At 43.0% G+C, this 17,839-nt stretch overlaps 1 protein-coding gene across 12 annotated transcripts in view; it reads right to left on the bottom strand.

The window, feature by feature from the left end:
* Positions 1 to 17,839, bottom strand: part of arhgef12b (Rho guanine nucleotide exchange factor (GEF) 12b) — a 114,069-nt gene that overhangs the window by 19,610 nt on the left and 76,620 nt on the right. For all 12 annotated transcript variants that reach the window (XM_047018154.1, XM_047018149.1, XM_047018159.1 and 9 more), the window contains 13 exons: positions 13,659 to 13,773; positions 12,159 to 12,264; positions 9,705 to 9,935; positions 8,927 to 9,077; positions 7,863 to 7,898; positions 7,459 to 7,625; positions 7,153 to 7,299; positions 6,945 to 7,030; positions 6,722 to 6,847; positions 6,210 to 6,324; positions 5,987 to 6,087; positions 5,611 to 5,688; positions 5,299 to 5,374 (listed from right to left, as the gene is read on the bottom strand). In XM_047018154.1, coding sequence (XP_046874110.1) covers positions 5,299 to 5,374; positions 5,611 to 5,688; positions 5,987 to 6,087; positions 6,210 to 6,324; positions 6,722 to 6,847; positions 6,945 to 7,030; positions 7,153 to 7,299; positions 7,459 to 7,625; positions 7,863 to 7,898; positions 8,927 to 9,077; positions 9,705 to 9,935; positions 12,159 to 12,264; positions 13,659 to 13,773 — 1,535 coding nt within the window. The remainder of the gene's footprint in view (positions 1 to 5,298; positions 5,375 to 5,610; positions 5,689 to 5,986; positions 6,088 to 6,209; positions 6,325 to 6,721; positions 6,848 to 6,944; positions 7,031 to 7,152; positions 7,300 to 7,458; positions 7,626 to 7,862; positions 7,899 to 8,926; positions 9,078 to 9,704; positions 9,936 to 12,158; positions 12,265 to 13,658; positions 13,774 to 17,839) is intronic.

Here is a 17,839-nt window from a genome sequence, read left to right on the forward strand (position 1 = left end):
CCGGAACCAGTCTCCTTGAGAGGGGCTGGAGTTGCCCTTGGTGAGAGGCGTCGAGCTGGGGTGGGAATACGTGTTTCCCCTCAGTTCAGCGCCTGTACATTGGGGTTCACCCTGGTGGACGAGAGGGTAGCCTCCCTCCGCCTTCGTTTGGGGGGACGGGTCCTCACTGTTGTTTGTGCATACGCACCAAATGGCATCTCAGAGTACCCACCCTTTTTGGAGTCTCTGGGGGGGGGTACTGGAAAGCGCTCCTCCCGGATATTCCCTTGTCCTCCTTGCGGACTTCAATGCTCATGTGGGCAATGAGAGTGAGACCTAGAGGGGCGTGATTGGGAGGAACTGCCCCCCCGATCTGAACCCGAGCGGTGTTTTGTTGTTGTACTTCTGTGCTAGACACTGCTTGTCCATAACGAACACCATGTTCAAGCATAAGGGTGTCCATATGTGCACTTGGCACCAGGACACCCGAGGTTTCAGTTCGATGATTGACTTCGTAGTTGTGTTGTCGGACTTGGGGCCGAATATCTTGGACACTCGGGTGAGGAGAGGGGCGGAGCTGTCAACTGATCACCACCTGGTGGTGAGTTGGCTACGATGGTGGGGCAGGGCTCTACGCTAATGTTTCCACAAAGGAGTACATGTGTACACAAAGAAATTTAGGAGCACAGTGTTATTTTTTTGTATGCGTTTATAAACATAACTTAATACAGGGGCGTCGTTAGACCCTTTTTACAGGGGCACATGCCCAGTATAAATCTGCTGTGCCCCAGTAAAATCTAAAGTTTTAGTTTTAACAAACCGAAAACACAAAGCTCGCATTGACTATAGATGTCCCTGCCAAAGCTGATATCAAACTTGCGTCCCTGAACTGTTATATGGTGGGTTAAGCGAGGGGAGTTTCTATAGCCTAATAGTGCATTGTGCGCAACAAGCTTGGAAGAAGGGATATGAATAGGGACCTGTGCCCCAGTACAGTTTTATGTCTAACAACGCCACTGACTTAACAGTTAATGCTAGACAACAAGCAACTTTCACTCTGATAGAACTAGAACAAATAGTTTAAGAAACATGTATATAGTTATAGTTAATATTTTCTTTAAATACTGGGACATTATATATTATGTAAACACGCCATGGATTAAAAGGCTTGGTAGTCAAAGCTAGGGTTAGGGTTAGAATGCCAGGGATTAAAAGGTTTGGTAGTCAAAGCTAGGTAGACCCAGAGCCATATAAAAAGAGAGTTGGGACACTTCCATAGACTTCCATTGTAGTCTAATCGAAGAAGGCAGAAGTAAAGCGTGTCATTTGCGACCTGTAGTCCCAAACATTGTATTTTGCAACGTTCAACCCCATTCATGTTCAGTGTTACGGATCAAGTTAGCTGATTTTGAAAATAGTTTTTAAATAATGCAGTAATTTGATCAATTTACCAGCTAAGTTGCTTCGTAACACTGAACATGAATGGCGTAATAGTTTGTGAAAGACCCAGAGAAATACAAATTTCCGACGAGGCAAAATCCCGGACAGTTTTGGAATCCCTGCCGGACGCATTTTTTTGTTCTCGAAAAGAGGACATGTCCGGATAAAAGAGGACGTTTGGTCAAGTTTATTGTAAGATATAGCTTGTTAGATTCTAAATGCACATCTGATTAGAGCTAACAACAATGAATTGCAGATTAAGATTAGCTGTCGACGCTCTGCAGGAATTTCAGGTCCACTCTCTAAAAACAAACGACCCTCTCACTGGACATATTGCATAATAAAATGTTTTATTGAATGCAATTGGTTGCCTTGTATATTCTGTTCTATTTACCAAACTCCTTTCTTGTTTTAAATTGAGCTGGTGTGAGCTACAGTATGGTAGCTAGCATAGACATTTCTAGCTCTATTTGACAATATTGCTGCCTAGTGTTATAAGTTAATGTAATACATAAATGTTAATAAAGTATCAGACATATACATAATACAACACACCGGTAACCAATTGATATTATGTGTTAATATACCGACAATGTCAGTAAATCTAGATGCTGCTACTGTCTGTCCCGTTGAAAACCATTCAAACAGGTTGCCAACAGTGTTTTTTTTGCGAGCTACTTGAACCAAGTGATCACGTGTCGGCGAGATCAGACAGTGTCGTAACTCTCTTTTTATATGGCTCTGGCCCATTGGTAGCGAATGTTCTGTGTATTGACAACAGCCCGTCGTCACTTGCATCGGGGGGCGCCCTTCTATCTCTGGGGCTGAGGTGGCCGATGTGGTTGAAAAACTCCGCGGTGGGAGGGCCCCTGGGGTGGATGAGGTCCGCCCGGAGTTCCTTAAGGCTCTGGATGTTGTAGGGCTGTCTTGGTTGAAATGACTCTGCAACATCGCGTGGACATCGGGGACAGTGCCTCTGGACTGGCAGACCGGGGTGGTGGTTCCCCTCTTTAAAAAGGGGGACCAGAGGTTGTGCTCCAACTTTAGGGGGATCACACTCCTCAGCCTCCCTGGGAAAGTCTATTCAGGGGTCCTGGAGAGGATAAGTCCGTCAGATTGTCGAACCTCGGATTCAGGAGGAGCAATGTGGTTTTCGTCCTGGCCGTGGAACAGTGGACCAGCTCTATACCCTTGGCAGAGTCCTGGAAGGTACATGGGAGTTCGCCCAACCAGTCTACACATGTTTTGTGGATTTGGAAAAGGCCTTCAACCGTGTCCCTCGGGGGCTCATGTGGGGGGTGCTCCGAGAGTACGGGGTACCGGATTCCCTGATCAGGGCTGTCTGGTCCCATAGTTTGGTCCGCACTGCCGGTAGTAAGTCGAACTTGTTCCCGGTGAGGGTTGGACTCCGCCAGGGCTGCCCTTTGTCACTGATTCTGTTCATAACTTATATGGACATAATTTCTAGGCGCAGCCAGGCCATTGAGGGGGTCCAGTTTGGTGACCTCAGGATTGGGTTGCTGCTTTATGCAAATGATGTGGTCTTGTTGGCTTCATCGGGCCGCGACCTTCAGCTCTCACTGGAGCAGTTCGCATCCGAATGCGAAGCGGCTGGAATGCGATTCAGCATCTCCAAATCTGAGGCCATGGTTATCGACCGGAAAAGGGTGGAGTGAAATCTCCGGGTCGGGGAGGAGATCTTGACCCAAGCGGAGGAGTTCAAGTATCTCGGGGTCTTGTTCACGAGTGAGGGAAGAATGGAGCACGAGATCGACAGGCGGATCGGTGCGGCGTCTGCAGTGGTGCGGGCTCTGCATCGGTCCGTCGTGGTGAAGAAGGAGCTGAGTCGAAAGGCGAAGCTCTCTATTTACCAGTCGATCTATGTTCCTACCCTCAACTTTGGTCACAAACTGTGGGTAGTGACCGAAAGAACAAAATCGCGAATACAAGCGGAATACAAGCTTTCTCCGCAGGGTGTCCGGGCTCTCCCTTAGAGATAAGGGTGAGAAGCTCGGTCATCCGGGAGGGGCTCAGAGTAGAACCGCTGCTCCTCCGTGATGAGAGGAGCCAGCTGAGGTGGCTCGGGCATCTGATCAGGATGCCTCCTGGACGCCTCCCTGGTGAGGTGTTCTGGGCACGTCCCACTGGGAAGAGGCCCCGGGAAAGACCCAGGACACGCTGGAGGGACTATGTTTCTCGGCTGGCCTGGGAACGCTTCGGGGTCCCCCGAGGAAGAGGAAGAGCTGGTGGAAGTGGCCGGGGAGAGGGAAGTCTGGGCCTCCCTGCTTAGGTTGATGCCCCCGCGACCCGACCCCCAGACAAGCGGCAGATAACGAACGGACAAACGAATTTAAAGAAAAGAAAATCTGTGATCACTGTGTGCCACAATTATTGGCACCCCTACATTGAATGCTTTGTACAACTCCCTTTTCCAATAAAACAGCACTAAGTATTCTCCTTAACATCTATTTAAATTGGAGAATACAGAGCTAGGAGTCTGAGAGCATTCTTCTTTACAGAATCTCTCCAGATCATCCAGGGTCTTAGGTCCTCTCTTTTGCACTCTCCTTCTCAGCAAACCACAGGTTTTCAATGACCTAGATGGCCTTGTCAGAAACCGGATTTAGTGTTCAATTAACAATTTTTTAAAATTGATTTGGACATGTCCTGCTGAGAGATCCAACGACAATCCAGCTTTAGTTTCTTGTCAAAGACAGCCAGATTCAGATTGAAAATATCCAAGTCTATCAAAGTTTGTAGTGTCATGTACCCTAACCATTATAACCATTCACTGACTTCTGAAGCTCAACATAATTTTCCCTCATTTGATTGGTTAGTTCTCCTATCTTTCCCATGTTGATGAATACAGCATGAATAAGAGAATATTGGGCCTCATTCTCGAACGCAGTTAAGAAGAATTTAAGAAGGAATTTCTCCTGAATTGGATTTAGGAAAACATTTGGCATTCATTAAAGTTTTCTCATCTGGGATTTGTTCTGAACTTCAGAACACTTTCCGAACTCGAAATAGCAGTCGTAAATCGTCCAGAGTTGTCTCAAATGCGATTCCTTAAAAAACCACAAGGTTCAAAGGAAACGCATTTAAGAAAACTCTTCGTGTTTGAAGTGTTAATGAAGTTATGAGAAATCGTTGGTGCGTTGACGTGAACGTGATTGCGTTCACATCAACTCTACAGACTATGGCAAGCCGTTTTATCAATTAAGCAATGAATTCTTGATATCCAAAATTCGAATTCTGGATATCAAGAATTGCATTTTGGATTTCAAAAATTCGAATTTTGAAATATTATTGCAAATTCAGGAGCACGAGGACGTGCTTTCAACTTAAAATATATTCTTCCTGGGGAGCACAGCTCAGAAAACGTCTGCTGCGTAGGAACACATTTTCAAGCGTTCATGAATTTGGCGGATGTCTTTTTCTTACATTGTTTTTCCAAAGCCCGTAAGAAACAATTCAGAAGAAACTAATAAAATGTTCGAGAATGAGGCCCATTGACTCTGTGTCACCTCATATATATGCCTGTGAAAGAGGAAGTCACAGATTACTGCTTGTAAATTCCTAAACACTATGATAAAAGTCAAATATTAATGGAAATGCTTTAGTTAGATTTGTTCATAAGAATTTCTAGGGGTTTCCATAATTGTGGGACTCATGGTTTTATTAAAAATAAGATACTTTTTTTCTCAAAATAAACTTTGGGAAGTTGGATTGTTCTAATTTTCTGACATTAGGGAAAATTACAAAAAGGTGTCATTTTTGTGGCACTTTTTACTCTTTACCAGGGGTGCAAATAATTTCTGAGTTAACTGTTTAATATGTATGCTATTGAAAGATGTTATTTGTTATGGAAGGTCATACCGATGATCTTGTCTTTGTTGACTTTCCAGGAAAGAGGTCCTTCATGTACCATCTTCTTCTTGGTGAGGTCCAGATTCTATACAAAAGCGGGAAAAGGCACCAAACATTTTTGAGTTGATCTCATTGCAACCCTTGACCCAAGTCATTGTTTTGGAGTGACATTTTTTTAATTTTGTCCATCCATGGTTTTCTCTAATCACAAGCACAAATATAAAAAAGGAGAGTTCATTTCAAGCTTTTATCAAGAACAAAAAAAACAAATGAAAGAAAAAACGTTGAGAAAATGGTGAAAGTTTTGCTGTTGGACCTCACCTTAAACTCAGATATCATAGGGTTCTCACTCTGCTTCAGAGATGACAGGTCTAATCGTCGCTGGTAATCTTCTAGCCTCTGGAAAGCAGAGAAACACATTCATGAGCACCTAAAATGTTGAATATAATTTAGTCCTGCCACTAAAACAACATGATGAGACAAGTTGCTTTGCTCAACATCATTTGAAGATATGACGTAATTTATTTTATATTATTTGTATATATTAAAACATATATTACAAGGACAAATCACAGAAACCATTTATTAAAATGTAAAGCAACCAGAAATACATAACAAGTAAGACTGCTTGTATAGTATATTTGTGTATACACTTTTGAGGCCTTTTAACCTCAAGTTTAATTATGTGCCTTCTAACCTGTTTGTTCTCTGCCTCTTTGACAGCCTGGTTGACATAATTGAGTATCTTCCTACAGCACTCCCCAGCTCTCTTCACCTTGTCTCTTTCCTCTGTGTCATCTGTGGCAGAGTTTAGATACAAGCCAAAAGTCAACAGAGAACCCACCATACATCAATAAATATCGCCCCGCCTACACCAAAAAAACGCTGCACACTGGTGATAGCAACTGTGCTCAGTGTACCTGTGTACTTTGCTATGCTCTCTAGCAAAAGCGGATACTTGGTGAGTCTCTGCATCTCCACTGGAATGATATCCTTTAGCTGCAGTCTGCGACAGAGGCGGTTACTCTCTGCTTCCTGCCAGATGAAAAGACAGAGTTAGCGTCATACAGATGTCTCCCCTGTAGTGCTTCTCTCTAGCTCTATCTCAGCATGAGCTGCCGATGACAGTCTTTAACCTTGCAAGATAACTGCATTTGCATGATATAGACTTTGATAGACAGATGGTTTATCACAATCACTTGGCAATTTCTTTTTTAAAGGGCCAGCCCTTTAAAAAAGCCCCACAGTTTCCAAGGATGACTTGGTTATGTGTAACAACCTATCTGGCGAGTCAGGTTAAATCATATTGGCCTTCATAGAATTCATTGATTAAACGCTCGTTGTGTAGCAGTACTCCGGACTATATTGTGTATAGCCTTGCCCTACCTACCTCAGCATAGTTGAAGTATAAATATTATTGGTAATACTGTACCTGCATAAAAGAGGTGAAGCGCTGGTCTTTCTTCTGTCTGGTCTTGATAAGTTCTAAAGCAAATGGCTGATTACTGCAGAAGGTGCCCACTGCCCGCTTGATCTTCTCCTCCTCTCCACCACTGAACTATATTGTGCACACACACACACACACACACACACAGTGTCAGTCAAACGCAAGTTTACTTTGCCATATGGCATTAGTTTATGAAAGCATCCATTACCCATGTTAGCAGATCATCTCCTATCTGCCCGATGACTGATGACTCATTCTTTTTGCGTATAGCCGTCATCTGATCTGTTATAGACACTGGATTGCAGGATTAGTTTTGACAGAAAGTAGTAGTCCTTCCACCAAGCAACCCACACTCAAGCATGAAAAAACGGTTGTTGTGTGTTATGACCCTGGTCAGTTAGGGGGATAGTGTTTACCATGTAGCTGAACGATCTCCTCCAGGTTAGTGAAGATGTGTTTGATGTCGACTGGAGGGAGGATGCCGTCTCTGGTTAGCTTTTGGTAGAAGACGTAGTCTAGAACCTTCAGCATTCTCAGGTGTGCTCGCTCGGTGTAGAAAAGTTCTGTGGCGTACAATATTACACTTTAAGGCGCAATTTATTCCCTCCGTTCAGTTCACTCACACCTCAAAGATAATTTGAAAGAAAACTAAAGACGGTTCAGAAATGTTGAATACCTAACAGCACCAACACTAACAGAGTCAACCCCATATTCAGACTCACCATTGATAACTTCCTGTCTCTTGATTTCCTGTGGTGTAAGGCCAGCCAGGATGTCTCGACTGACCAGCTGCTGCCAGTTGGGAGGGTCCTGTTCGCACTCAATCTCATTCCCTTGGTCATCTTCGCTTTGCACGTCTGAAGAGGTCAAACCACTTAACCCGTCCATTCTGTAAGTGATGGGGAGGATGGAGGGATTATAGATGTTAAAGCTCTCACTGGAAAAAAATTTGACTTATTGACTGATTAATCAGCCGAGAGGGGAGGTGTGACTGGCTCTAAGGTTTTTTTCATTTAGAAACCTAACAAGATGTATTCCCAAAAGACACGTTTAATTAAGTTTGATTACATTGGATGACTCAAACGAAAATCAAGATGGCGGTAGCAAAAGAACAGGAGATGCTCACCTCCGAGCAGGCTTGGGTGTCCCTCCCTCTGGAGCTCTGAAAACAGATCAGAATCTTAAACCCCCACACTGCTGCTGCCCACACCAAATTATTTGACTCACTGGCCTTGCTATCATGAATCAGCATGCTCTAAAGTCCTTCCAACGAGGTCACTTACAATCCACAAAGAACAAGAAAAGAAAACACACACAAAACAAACAAGACACACAGATCTTCAGAATTCTGCCCTTTGGCCTTAAGACTGTGATTTACAAAGGAAGTAAACGGCTATGTCTGTTTCCAAGCCTATCCAAGCATAGCATTGCAAAGTGAGTGACCCAACATTTATTGCATTGAGACCGCAGTTGTGGCCATGTCAGAACGAAGGGATGATGAGCTTGGAAGTGGTACGACACGGCAGTATAGTGGAACACTATGGGGATGTGAGGGAATGACAGGACAAATATTTCTGGATCATGCAATCTTTTTGGTCAGTGTACACACTTAGATCTTAGCTGGCCTCCACTGTATTGTCCACTCTGATTGCATGAAGCATTAGGGAAGAGAGTTGATGGATGATATTTGATACAGCATTGCAGCATGTGTTGCTAGACATGCAATATTTGATTTTGAGTGAGTAAGTAATGTAGTTAAAACAAAGTAACTTAACATTTCTGTTGCAGCAAAAAATGACTGTGCATACTAGTCGGATTTAGACACAAGACAAGTCTGGCCATAGTGTAACGGGTGTGAACCTGTGAAACCTCAGGTATGAAACAGGCCACCCGCGTCAACGTATAGCTAGCTTTTCTTTGGCGTAGCTGGTAGTGGTCACGCTTAGCAAGTCGGAAGTCGTGCATTCAAGCCCAGTGAGTGGCGAGTGAGCCTTGTCGTGACAGAGCGTGGCTACAGTTGTTACATACCCGTCACAATAGAAGCAATACAATAATTACGTATATAAATGAATTCTGCATAGAGAGAGGGGGACAGTAATTCGAACTAAATGACATTGTCCTTTATTCTAATACAGTGTGAAACTGTTTGAAATTCTTAACTAATCTCTGTATTTGTGGTGCAAAACGTACCTGTCACTTTCTCGCTCCTCCTCTTGTAATTGGTCTAGGGTGCAGGAGCTGAAGTCAAAGTGGGTGCTGGTTGGGTGGGACATGCCATCAAGGGTATCGCCCAAATGGACCCCCTCACTAAGTCTGGGTAGAGCAGAGGAGGGAGGGAGGCCTGGAAGGGACACAAAAGAGTCAGTTTCATTCCATTCTATTGTTCCCTCCAAGCCAACAGAAAGCACAGTGCTGATTCCAGCTAAAACTATATTGAAGAGAGATTGCATTCAGAATTGTTGCAAATTATTTCATAGACTTCATAACACTCAAAAACGGAAGAGTTGAACAAAAAATGTAACCATTACATGACTGTCGTCCAGAGAAACATCAAAATAGAGCAGAAGAAGGAGGGGGAGATAAATAATGGTACAGATACAAAAAGGCAAAGATGAATGCCCCTGAATCAGGAATAAACGAGTAGCCAAAGAAGGCAATTATTTTCCTGGGCTGACCCTTTGAGTAGCCAGACTGAGCCAGTCTTATAATAGGAACCTGGTCTAGAGAACACATGTGTGTGAGAGGGGGGAAGTGGAAGTTAGGACAAAACAAACAGGCAACAAATGAGGGGGAGGGGGTAAGGGGTAAAGGGTGTGGGGCAGGAGAAGGGAGAAGGTAGAGGTAGGGAGGGAAAAAAATAGCTTCAAAGCAAACATAAGAAACTGAAGGAGGTGAATGCTGACGGATAGGGTGAGAAAGAGGTAGTGGATGGCTTGCATTAAGATCAGAAAAGACGACAGGCTATTACCTGAGTCCGAGTCCCGTCCCGTCAAGTCAGAGCCCTGGCTCGCTGGCACGCTGTGGGGGGGTGAGGTGATATAGGTCAAGGGCTGGGCGCTGGCATCAGAGCCCTCGCTGGATTGGTTCCCGCGGGCCCGGCTCCCAGCAGAGGAAGATTCTGAATGCTCGGAGACCCCCATGGCTGGCTGGGACAGCTGCTTCTGGGGTCGCTGCTTGGTCAGCTCCATGGCCTTGCCAACTGTGCACACACACACAGATGTATACACACACACAAACACACCTGATTACAGAGTAGACGCAGAGCTTTGGTCCCCATCCACCCTTCGTCTCCTTCTAGGATGCTGGAGGGGAAGGGTGGAGTTGCTTTTGAAATGGAGAGGGCACAAGAAACTCACAGCGCAATCCCTCACATTTTCATCACAATGAACCTTCCCTTACGGAAAGAAAATGTATTTACCAATATATGATTTGAAATACATTTTAATATATTGTAATATATTATTTTCCATTACATTGACCAATATATTATATATGGAAATACATGGAATAATATATTGATGATAAATATATTACTAATATATTATAAACTATAATATCTATTCATGTAATATATTGCAATATGTTGCAGAATACAGCAATGATTGCCGTTTTCCATATATTGCAATATATGGAACATGAATATACAATATATGGGGTTATATATCCCAAAATATATGCAATTATGTATTCATAAATAACCACCATAATCTATGCCGCTTTATATGGGAAAATGTATGGGTAATATATGTAAAGATATAGTGTCACATGTATGCTTCATGTATGGTAGAAGATATTTTAAATATATGTAAAATTATATGGAAAGATATATTGTACAATGCATGTGTACATATACGAGAGCATGTCCATACAATGTACAGACATATATGGTGATATTTACATTTAGCAGACGATCTTATCAAGTGACTTACAGTAAGTTACAGTAAGTACAGGGACATACCCCGAGGCATGTAGGGTGAATTGCCTTGCCCAAGGACACAGCTTCATTTTTGCGCTTACGGGAATCGAACCGGCAACCTTCTGATAAATAGCCTGATTCCCTAACCGCTCAGCCATCTAGAAGGTATTCGAATATGGTTGTCAACGGCAGTATTTCAAATGGAATCCCGATTCAAACAGTACCACCTGCTAACTGGAAATGTGCCCCCAAAAACATAAATACTGTAAGATTGACATTTATTTAGGGGGAAATGGCTAATTCAAAAAGGTTTGCTGGAAGCGATCATTGTCATATATTTCAAATATTTTTCCATATAATTTTACCTATATTTAAAATATATTCCACAATATATTGAACACATATCTGTACATTTATTTCATGTATATCATTCCATATAATTAGGATTCCCCCGTCAGGAATAGGCTTTAAGGTGACTTCCCCCTGAAGTACCCTGCAAAGTTTCACCTTAATATGTGAAAATATGACTGAATTAGAGCTGTTTGAGTTTGGACCAAATGTGACTATGATTGCCATAGGAGAAACGTCTTATTTTATTGTTCAGTAACTGAACACTGCAAAGTCTAGATCTTGGAATGGCTCAATTGGATGAGAGGTTGTGCTGGTAACCGAAGAGTTCCAGGTTCAACTCCAGACATAGGCGGGTTTTTTTTACAAAACAGTTCCTAGTTTTCTGGGTAATCCCGGTGTAACTATTATATCAATTTTACAATATTTTGCCATTTTGAAGGAGGAATTCGCCATTGCTGCTTACAGCTATATTTTTTACATATAATTCAAATATATTCTACCATATATTAAACATACATGTGACACTATATCTTTACATATATTACCAATACATTTTCCCATATAAATCGGTTATACATTATGGTGGTATTTATAGATTTAAAATTGCATATATTTTGGGATATGTAAACACATATCATATATTCATGTTGAATATGTGGAAAACGGCAATCATAGCTGTATTCTGCAATATATTGCAATATACTACATGAATATATATGATAGTTTATAATATATTAGTAATATATTTATCATCAATATATTATCCCATGTATTTCCGTACAATACAATGATTAAATCCCATATATGGACATATATTGCCTAATATATCACATCATATTTTCCAATATACTGCAATATATTTTCCTTCCGTAAGGGTTATCACATGCGAATCATGCAACCTTTGTTTGGTCCAGTGTAAAAAAAAGCTGCCATAAAGAGAGGTCTTCTTAACGGTAATATTGTGGGAATGTTGGGGTTTAGTGTGTGGTTTTAGAATTTGATTACCTTTTGGCTCAAATTCCCCAGTATGTTTAAAAAGAATATAAACGGTGTCTTGACCACAGGACACCGTTGTTGTACTGCCCTTCCAAACAAAACACAAAAACTCAAGGACTGCAGTCATTTTCAGCTGTTGTGGACGGCCGATCTACGTACTTGATGTGGAGTCCACTCTGCTGGGCCGACGAGGGGGGACGAGGATGCTGGGAAAGCGAGGTTTCCTCACCTTTTCTTCTCCCTCTTTCTCAGGCTTAATGCTCTTCTGCGTGGCAAAGTAACACAGATATCAGACGCTCGCAAGACAGTCAAGCGAGTGTTAACATGCAAGAGTGGAAGTGAAAAATGGTTCTGTGAAGGAAAGTTAATGTGAATGTTTATGTGAGATCCCATCCGTGTCCATTCGCAATTGTTACTGTCAACTGCATATAGGGTGACCCGACGTAGACCTAGTTCTGCCGGGCACTCTTCCTTAACATCATTTTTTGCACCGAACACAACAACAGCGGATGATAAAACCATCGCTGCTGAGCTGACCAAATTATATATTTTAATTTCTATTACAATTAAAATAGGGATTGTCCTCCTTTTTGACCCTTTGTCCTCCTTTTTGGACCCAGTGTCCTCCTTTTCAGGGTAATGCTTCTGGTCACCCTAACTGCATAATAGATGGTCATGGTTGATTTGTATTTGTATGGAGCTAGAAAGCTGACAAAAGTATCTGAATTTGAATATGAAAGATCTGAAATATTTGTGTGTCGAATTTCATAAAACTTAAAAATATTTTGCTGTTGAATATATGAAATTCGCTATTAGTAATACAGTAGCTAGCTAGCGTGACTTGATTCAACCTGGATTTTCTGTGTGGGTATTATAATTATAGACACAATTGAAGTTCATGATTTTATATCAGGCTGGATGTTGATGCCATCAAGCTCTTAAAAGAACTCCAACACAGAAAAGAGAACAACGGAACATAAATATATAGGCTATAGCTTTGCCGTTGTTCCGCGTCTTCCATCGGTCTCCGCCGCCCTCTGACTCTATCTTGACTCACTTGGTAACACAGTAACTGCCTATTTTGGCAGAGGAGAAGACACAAGTTTTTACAAGTTTCATAAGCACTTGCTCCATACTCTTCCTCCAACGACCAACTCTTAGCTTTTGTTCTGGGGTAAAATTCGGTCAGAGAATGTCTAGATTCGGTCGTTCTGAAATCGTCTTCTTTTCCCTGTGAAGGCAAGCTGTTTCACCTTTGGCCTAGTTCAGACAAAATCTGAATCTGAATTTCCGCAATCTGAATTTCCGCAATCTGAATTTCAGCAATCTGAATTACAAGAATCTGAATTCCTGCAATCTAAATGTCAAGAATCTGAATTCCTGCAATCTGAATTGTATATTTTTTTATTTTTGGATCAAAATAATTCAGTTTTATTAAATTCGGCATACAAATAATTCAGATATTATATATTCAACAGCAAAATATTTCAGTTTTATGAAATTCGACACACAAATATTTCAGATCTTTCATATTTAAATTCAGATACTTTTGTCAGCTTTCTAGCTCCATATATTTGTGCCCCTGTGAGAGAGCTTTTGCAAGTATAGGCTTGTGTCTGCATGTGTGAAAGCGTATGTGTGTTTTGAGGCCTCTATTACCTTTATCTTAGGCAGGAAGTTGATGCGGACTCGTTTGGGTTCCAGACTGCGAGGTTCCTTGACCTTCACCCCCAGGTGCTTCATGTAGGTGAGGATGACATACTGCATTGTTGTGCTGAAAATAAAACAACATACTCAGAAAATACAAAGAAAACTCGACTCAATGACTGTTCCCTAGTCAACAGTCAAATATTATGTATTATAAAAAAAGACATCTGTCTGTGCTTAGAAAATATAATTACTAATATCCCATGCAGAGGAGGTCAAACCACAAACTGAATTTCCATAACCTCTAATATTCTGCTAATAGTGGCATCCTGTTTTGAAGCATGCAGATGAAATCACCGATCAGCTATGTGGAGCCATCCTAAGATCTTCTGTTCTCTTGACCATCTCTGGACACAGTGCAAGCACACACACACACACACACACAGACACACAGTCCCTCAGCCCGCACATCTTTGACAGCTACAGTACGTCACTATATGGGATATGATCCACTCTCAAGCATGGTGAGTGTGCTACATCTCTCTAATAACGCCAGGAATCTGTGTGTGTGTGTTTGTTTGTGTGTCCGCATTAGTTTCCCACGATTATCTGGAGAACAGGGCACTCTGCAAAATTCAAAATTTCGTTTTTGTTGTCCAGTCTGCAGGTGCCAGACCGAATGCTTCCGTATCTCCTGCCAGAAGGCAACGGGGTAAAAAGAATGAAGGATGGGTGGCAACAGTCTCTTAGAATCCTGCAAGCTTTCTTGAGGCATTGTGTGTGGTGGGTTTCTTGTAGGGCTTGGAGCTTCCTGCCGATGATAAACTCAGCAGACCGGACCATACTACGTAGGGCCTTGCGGTCCCTGTCTGTGCAGCTCCCATACCTCACTGTGATGCAACCAGTCAGTAAGCTCTCTATAGTGCATCTGTAAAAGTTAGTGAGGATAACTGAGTCCATAACAAACTTCTTCAGTCTCCTCAAGAAGAGGCGTTTCCGGGCCGCTTTGACCACCTTGTCCGTGTGAGAAGAAAAGGTGAGATCATTGCTGATGTTCACCTCGAGGAATCTGAAGCAACTGACCTTCTCCACTTCGGATCCGTTGATGTGTAGTGGTGCATGCTCCTCCTCCTGCCGCCTCCTATAGTCCACAATCATCTCCTTAGTCTTGCTGACGTTGAGAGAGAGGTCCTCTCACCATAATGTCAGGGTATCAACCTCCTCTCTATAGGCTGACTCGTCACTGAGATGAGGCCCACAATGGTTGTTTCGTCAGCAAACTTAACAAGGAGGTTGGAGCTGTGCGTTGCCACACAGTCGTGAGTGAACAAGGAGAACAGGTGAGGGCTAAGTACACAGCCCTGGGGGGTGCCTGTGTTGGTCATCAGTGTCTATGAGGTGCGGTCACCGTTTCTCATCACCTGTGGCCTCCCCGTCAGGAAGTGGAAGATTCACTTGCATAGGGAGGTGCTTAGTCCCAGGTCCACAAGCTTGGAGACCAGTCTGAAGGGGATGATGGTGTTGAATGCTGAACTGTAGTCAATGAACAGTATGAACATCGTCTGTAGACCTGTTGGACCGGTATGCAAACTGCATAGGGTCCAGGGTGGGAGGCAGCGAGGAGCAGATTAATGACCTGACTAGCTGCTCGAAGCACTTCATGATGACAGAGGTCAGTACTATCGGGCGATAGTCGTTCATGCAGGTGACCTTGGTGTTCTTGGGAACAGGGACAATAGTAGTCCTCTTGAAGCAGGTGGGTAGTACAGGCAGGCTGAGGGAGAGGTGTGATCGATTCTCTCAAAAACTACCACGACAGAGGTTAAAGATGTCACTGAAGATCCCTGTTAGCTGGTCAGCACAGCCCCTGAGGGCCCTACCTGATATGCCGTCTGGGCCAGGTGCCTTGTGAGGGTTGATATTCTTGAAGCAATGCCTCACCTCAGCTAAAGTTAGTGTAGTGTGCCAAGGTTTTCAGGTAGCTTCACTGCAGGGGGGGGTCACTGTCCCTCTCAAAGCGAGCGTAGAAGGCATTCAACTCGTCTGGCAATAGGACAGAGGACTGGGTCTCACTGTAGCCTCTCCCTTTGTAGTCTGTAATGGCTTTAAGTCCACTCCACATGCGCCTGGGGTCAGAGCAATGGTAGCTGGACTCCACCATGGTCCTGTAAGCCCTTTCCGCTGCTTTGATGGCCTTGACAAGGTCGTATCTGGCCTTCTTGTACTGATCAGGGTCCCCAGAGTTAGACCGGGCACTCAGGCCTGGACCGCAGCTCAACCCAGAGCTTCTGATTAGGGAAAGACCGGACAGCCTTCTTGGGGACGATATCATCGATGTAGTGTTGAATGTAGCTGGAAACAGTGTCCATGTTTTCATTAATGTGGGGAGTCAGATGGCTGAGCGGTGAGGGAGTTGGGATAGTAATCAGAAGGTTGCCGGATCGAGTCCCCGCCGTGTCAAATGACGTTGTGTCCTTGGGCAAGGCACTTCACCCTACTTGCCTCGGGGGGAATGTCCCTGTACTTACTGTAAGTCGCTCTGGATAAGAGCGTCTGCTAAATGTAAATGTAAATTAATGTCCCCATCTGCTGCCTCTCTAAACATCAGTCAGTCAGTGATCAAAAGCAGGGCGGGGGAGGGATTTGTAGCTGCCCTTGAATGCTGTATAACAATAATAGAGGGTCTGGCCTCCACGTGTGAAGAAGTCACCCTTACGGAAGGAAAAAATATTGCAGTATATTGAAAAATATAATGTGATATATTAGGCAAGATACAGTGCCCTCCAAAAGTATTGGAACAGTGAGGCGAATTCCTTTATTTTTGCTGTAGACTGAAAACATTTGGGCTTGACATCAAATAATGAACGTGAGACCAGAGATCAACGTTTCAGCTTTTATTTCCAGGTATTTACATCAGGATCTGATGCACAACTAAGAAAATATCACATTTTGTTTGAATCCACCCATTTGTCATGTGAGCAAAAGTATTGGAACAGATATACTTAAAACATATTTAAGTGAATAAGACTTAATATTTAGTTGCAAATCCTTTGCTTTCAATAACTGCAGCAAGTCTGTGACCCATTGACGTCACCAAACTTTTGCATTCTTCCTTTTTGATGCTTTCCCAGGCTTTCACTGCAGCCTCTTTCAGTTGTTGTTTGTTTTGTGGGGTTCCTCCCTTCAGTCTCCTCTTAAGCAGGTAAAATGCATGCTCTATAGGGGTTAAGTCTGGAGATTGACTTGGCCAGTCTAATACCTTCCATTTCTTGCCCCTGATGAACTCCTTTGTTGTTTTGGCAGTGTGTTTTGGGTCGTTATCTTGCTGAAGGCTCTGCCAATCAGTTTGGTTGCATCTTTCCTTAAATTGGCAGACAAAATGTTTCTGTAGACTTCCGAGTTCATTTTGCTGCTGCCATCATGTGTTACATCCTCAATGAAGATTAATGAGCCCGTCCCAGAAGAAGCCATGCAAGCCCAAGCCATGACATTACCTCCACCGTGTTTCACAGATGAGCTTGTGTGTTTGGGATCATGAGCAGTTCCTTTCTTTCTCCAAATTTTAGCCTTTCCATCACTTTGGTAAAAGTTAATCTTTGTCTCATCAGTCCATAGAACTTTGTCCCAGAATTTTTGAGGTTCATCTCTGTACTTTTTGGCAAATTCCAGCCTGGCCTTCCTATTCTTCTTGCTAATGAGTGGTTTGCATCTTCTGGTGTAGCCCTTGTACCTTTGTTCATGAAGTCTTCTGCGAACAGTAGATAGTGATACCTTCACTCCTGCCATCTGGAGGTTGTTGCTGATCTCACTAACAGTTGTTTTAGGGTCTTTCTTTACAGCTCTCACAATGTTTCTGTCATCAACTGCTGATGTTTTCCTTGGTCTACCTGTTTGACGTCTGTTACTTAGTACACCAGTAGTTTTCTTCTTCTTCAGGACATTCCAAATGGTTGTACTGGCTATGGCCAATGTTTCTGCAATGGCTCTGATTGATTTTCCATCTTCTCTAAGACTCACAATTGCTTGTTTTTCACCCAAAGACAGCGCTCTGGTTTTCATGTTGTTTTCACCTCTGAATACAGTCTGCATAGACAAAACCTATCTTACCCAATCTGAACCTGAGTGTAGACATTCAGTGGTATTTATTGATTGAATAATGTATGTAATAGGACACACCTGGGCAACAAAACACA

Source organism: Hypomesus transpacificus, unplaced genomic scaffold, assembly GCF_021917145.1.
Source record: "Hypomesus transpacificus isolate Combined female unplaced genomic scaffold, fHypTra1 scaffold_94, whole genome shotgun sequence".
Classification (NCBI taxonomy): domain Eukaryota; kingdom Metazoa; phylum Chordata; class Actinopteri; order Osmeriformes; family Osmeridae; genus Hypomesus; species Hypomesus transpacificus.